The sequence below is a fragment of the Clinocottus analis genome, unplaced genomic scaffold (assembly GCF_023055335.1).
Source record: "Clinocottus analis isolate CAN_PGR_092001 unplaced genomic scaffold, fCliAna1.0.p SCAF_351, whole genome shotgun sequence".
In the NCBI taxonomy this organism is placed as follows: Eukaryota; Metazoa; Chordata; class Actinopteri; order Perciformes; family Cottidae; genus Clinocottus; species Clinocottus analis.
In genome coordinates this window covers 3,302-8,541 of record NW_027176100.1, presented here as the reverse complement: position 1 = coordinate 8,541, position 5,240 = coordinate 3,302, and the positions used below count along the sequence as shown (strand labels likewise).

At 48.6% G+C, this 5,240-nt stretch overlaps 1 protein-coding gene across 1 annotated transcript; it reads right to left on the bottom strand.

Annotated features, from left to right (window-relative positions):
• LOC137799506 (growth/differentiation factor 10-like) lies at window positions 1-4,793 on the bottom strand. Its single transcript, XM_068596301.1, has 3 exons — window positions 4,374-4,793; window positions 2,144-3,060; window positions 1-2,036 (listed from the first exon to the last, which is right to left on the bottom strand). The coding sequence occupies exons 1-3, from the start codon at window positions 4,660-4,662 to the stop codon at window positions 1,845-1,847; spliced, it is 1,398 nt and encodes a 465-aa protein (XP_068452402.1). The 5' UTR covers window positions 4,663-4,793; the 3' UTR covers window positions 1-1,844.
• Window positions 4,794-5,240: the final 447 nt, after the last annotated feature.

Here is a 5,240-nt window from a genome sequence, read left to right as displayed (position 1 = left end):
TGAAAAAAAGCTTTGAAACAACAGAGAGAACATCATTTAACATTTAAACTCTCCAATTACTATTATATTGTTTAACAGCTCTTTCAAGCAGCATTATTTTTTTTCTTAGCTTCTCGGGGCCGAGAACCAAACTGTGAACACAACTTTGACTTATTATCACCGTGTGAAATCGGTTTGTCAAACTGGCAGCAAATAGTTGCTTATTTCCACACCCAGCAGACAATCTGACAGAACTAAGTTCAACGTGCATCACTCTGCCTCCAGCTCTGCTTTTGCTCTTCTTCAACCCAATCAAATTGTCTGGTTAACTAAAGGGGGTTTTTCAGGTTTTTTTTTACATCTGAAACCTGCCTGCTCTGGCGGGAAACAGCGCTGATGAGAGCAGGGAGTGTGAACCAAAAGAGTAGAAGTGCATCTTCAACTATCATCACCCATTTAACATAGTTAGAAAAACTGGACATTAAACAATACATTAAACAATATGAAGAATACATCAACACTATCACGCCACTTTCACAGACCTATACCTGTCATTTTAACCATACATGTATATATGAATGCATGTGTGTGTGTGTGTGTAATGTATATGGTAGCAAGGTATATGTCCAATGTACACAAAGTCTGTGATTTATATACGTTTTATGTACAATTCAGTTTATTTCCTTCCCGCGCACACATCATGTCTCCGACGTGTCAAAGCCTACATCACACGACTATTCAAATACACTTTGATCCCTACAGGTATAAGGTCGGATACATTTATCCCTTTTTACTTACTATATAAATCTACTATCATTACAAACTGTAGGCTAGGTTTCATCTTTGATAAATACTTTCGATGTATCAAAGGTAAATAACTGAGTAGCCACAGGACGTACTAAAACGCTCTTTAGTCTCTTTAACGTTCCCACAAAGCGCCCAGCAGGTGGCAGCATCGCACCGCTCTTCCTCTCTGCTGAAGCGAAGCAGAAGCCAGCGACACTACATCTCAGTCGGTGTCCAAACACACTCATCATATCCAAGATAAACAACTGGTTATTGAAATACAGGTCAAAGGAAGATATTACCTCTCATGCGTAAACAACTTGCTAATATATGGGAGGTTTTCAAATGGCAACAATGTGATATCACTCAAGAAGAAGTACCCTTTAGTCAGCATTAGTAACTACAGTATTTACATGATTCATTTGGTGGGATGTGGAGGTGCTGCCATGCAGCAGACCCTCCCGAGTCTGAGGGTCAGTGTGCAGCTCATCAGTGTGTCCAGATTTCAGTTCACTCCTCACGACAGGGGCGAGCAGCAGAGGATGTCTCGAGGTTTCTGGAAGTTTTGAGAGCCAGACGTTGAGCTTATTCCAGTTGGAAGCATTTCCAAAACCAGGCCGAGTCCAAAGAAAATCCGGTCTCATCTCGTCTAACATCACTTTATGAAAGTGTAAGTGTGCTGAAATAGACTGAAGGTGTAGTTTATGAGGGATCAACAGAGATGATGAACTACTTTTTTTTAATACTTCAATTCAACATCCAGACGGTCAATACATTAGACATTATTACATACACAGGTTTCTATTAAGTGCACTTCTTTAAACTGCTTTTGGATGAAGGGAGAAAGAAAATTGACGGCGGCCTGGGTGGAGAAAAACACATCGATGGAAACTATTGAGTCAACGCCGCATCGCGACAGAGGCTAGTCCGAGCGTCACAACAGAGTTCTCAAACGGAGACTCACGAGTTCCTCCTCATCACTGCGGTCCTCTCGGATGTGGAAATGCCCTCCTGGTACACGCCCTCCGCGTACGCCCTCTCACATCTGCCTCGATCGGACGTCACGGCGCCGCCGGCCCCTACCGACAGGCGCAGGTATCCACAGACATGCCGGGGTAAACCTTTAGCGCCATATTCCTGTTTGTGTCCAGGAAAAGGACGCCGAGGGGACTCATCTTTTCCGGAACGCAGCACGGCTCGGGGACGCCGGGGACGATTCCCACCGCTCTGACGATGCTCTGGATGGTGGCGTGATTGGAAGGACGCACCACCTGGGTGGGAGGAAAGGGAATTATGACGTAACAGTAAAGATAAAGGCATACGGAGACAAATGTGTTGCCTGAACAGATTATAATGTTGCTAGAAGAGGAAGCCTGACCTTGGGGATGGGGAATCCGCAGGCGCCTGCGCAGTAGTAGGCGTCAAACGACTTTGGCGCCAAAACCCACTCGCTCCAGCCGATGTCCGCGAAGTCCACCCTGAGGTAGCGCCTGGAGCACACCCGGGGCTCGCTCCACTGCCTCCTCCTGGCCTTCTTCATCGTCCTCTCGTCGAAGCTCAGCACCTGGGGCTTTCCCAGGCCCTCGGCGCTCTCCGGACCCTGCTTCCTCCCCGGCTTCACCGCCGCTTTGGCTTTCGCCGGGAAGTACGTGTTCTGCCACAGCTCGTGGTTCTTCAAGGTGTTGTACTGGGCCTCTGGGATGTCGTTGGCTTGCATGTGGAGGTGGAGCTCCCTCCGGATCCGGGAGGCCGAGGCCGATGCGGAGGTGGCCGCGTCCTCCGCCGCCGGGAAGGGCCCGTACCTCTGGAGCGACGTGGCCACGCTGTTCGGCTCGTCGATGGCTCGATCGTCGGCGTATACCAGGATGTACGGCAGGTTGGCCGGAGAGAGGCGCTCTTGGCCGTGAGGGCTCCGCTGCTGTCCCCGAGCGGCCCCGGGGCCCATTTCAAACTCCACCGTGACCGCGAGCTGTTTGACGTCCCTGGCGTGATTCAGCACGGCCGTTACATCCCTTGTTTGCCAAGAGCCTTTCTTGAAAGGAGCCAGAGTTATGTTCCCCAGCGGGGTCGTAAAAGCTGAGTTTGTGGAAGGGGATCCGTGGAAGAGGAGCTGCGGGGTGGGGGGATAGGGATGCTGGAGGCCGCCGGACGGGTGGCGAGGCCTTCGGAAACGCCACGGTCGCTGGTGGTGGCGGGGCCGCTTGTAGAGGAAATGAAAAGAGGCGAGGAGTATGAGCTCCGATTCTTGGATGGTGGACAGGTTGAACTGGAACACGTCTTTGCCATCCACGACTCCTGGAGGGTTTGAAAAGGAATTGGAAGACGGATGAGGAAAACAAGCTCTTCAATTTAAAAAAACGTTCAAGGAAGACAACTCTTATTTTACTCCGGTCTTTCATGCTTTTTAAAAAAAAATCTATGGGCTTTCAAAAGGATGTTTTGTCAATATGCTGCCGACCTGAAGGAGGATCTCGCTCTGCTCGCTGCTTTGCACCCCCTCCTCTATCATATCATTCTGGCACATTTGACTGACACGAATAACAACGTCCAATACGTTTTCTGCGAAATGTTGCTCAACACATCTGACTGAAATAAGCGGCCGCATGGAAAATATTAAGCGCGGCACGCTTAAGTGCCCGCCTCACGCAGGAACAAAAGCCTCCGCCTGGACGGCTACGCTCTGGAAGTTCACCCCTGTCTCCCGCACTTCCACCGCAGCCTGAAAGACAAACATTGGATGGGTCCAGTAGGCCCATCGCAGGCATATGGAAATGCTTATAGCCGAAAGAGCTCCTCTGAGGCGCTTTGCTGTGCAGCCGGTGTCTGGGCGTGATAATGGGCTCTTGTCTAACACCTATGGCTGTTGCAGCTACCGGAGAAGTAAGAGACTTAAAAGTCCTCCGGATCACTAAATCATGACACCAACGGAGCATCGAGGTGGAGATGTTTTAGCTGGAAGGGAAGCGGGAGCAGCTGTTATTGAAACACCTGCGTTTAAGGAGCTGCACTGATGATGTTATTAAGATCAGAATTTCTTTGTTCAAGGATCCTTTTGTTCACGACATTAGACTGTTATAATTGTGTATGCACACTTTCAGTCTGATTCGGTCTTTTTAGTTTCTATAACAGTTGTAATTGAATGTGCAACACAAATGACAAAAATAAAAGTGGAGAAGCAAACATTTGATTGGACGTAAAGCAGCATAACGCGGTTAGAAATTCGTAAATGATTTTGTAAATAAAACTTAAATGCTCGTTCACCTTATTCTAAAGTGCTAAAATAAACATTTTGTCTATTTTCTAAAATCTGTGATGTCTTATAATAATCACTATCAGGTTGTGATCTGAGTGACACATAAATAAGCTTCAATTCACCATTTAGAAGAAGAAGAAAAACCTAATTTAAACTTTTTAACAAAATGTGTTGGTCCATAATCATACCAGTAACCTAAAGCTATCTGATGAATGGTAATCAAGCAGAGAGTAACAATTCAAATATAAATCTATCTATTTCGACACACTATGGACATCAGACGTACTAACGAGCAGTTGTTGTATTATCTCTCCTGAAGCAACGTGGATCTGGTTAGAGGCTCGTGGTCACTCACTCGGGACGGCCTTAAAGCTCCTCACGGTGTTCCCGTCCTTCTGGCTCTGCGGCTCTTTGCTGTACTTCTCGTACACTTTGAACATGTTGATGGAGACCATGTCCCGGCTCGCGCCGTCGTGCGCAAAGACGCGCTGCTCCACGGCCGCGGAGACCTCCGCGCCTTTACGCGCGGCTCCACCGAGATCCTCGGACCGCATTTCAGCCCAGCTCGACTCCAGAACCAGTAACACATGCAGAGTGTGAAGAAGCCGGCTCGCCATGGTTGATGCTCTCACAAGTGATCCCATTCAAAAAAAAAGAAAAGCGGAGGAACGTAATTCAAAGCAAAAAGGAGCGCTGCCCCTCCGTCTCTCGCTGCTTGATGCCCACCCAGGCTTCCCAGCCGGTATCCAGGTAATCCGTGTCGGACCCGCACTCCGCGGTTCACGGTCTACAGCTGTTTCCACAATGGGAGGAGACCGGGGGGAGGACGCACGCACGGAGCTCTGCTGCTGGATGTCAGATGGTGACGCCTCGGAGCGCACAGCCAACGAGAGACACGCAGCCTTTTAGGTGAGCTGCTGACGAGTTGTGATGAGCAGCAAAGTCAAGAACCGAGCAGATTCCCACGAGAATAATAATAATAATAATACACCAATGCTGGGAATATGCAGCACCCACTGAGGTGAAGGTCCAACGATCCTCCTGTCAGAGGGTTTAAAGCTGCAGAGGTCAACATCAAGTGATCAACATTAAGACACACACACACACACACACACACACACACACACACACACACACACACACACACACACACACACACACACACACACACACACACACGCTCACACACGCTGTCCCAGAGTCATATCACCTTTTTTAGGGG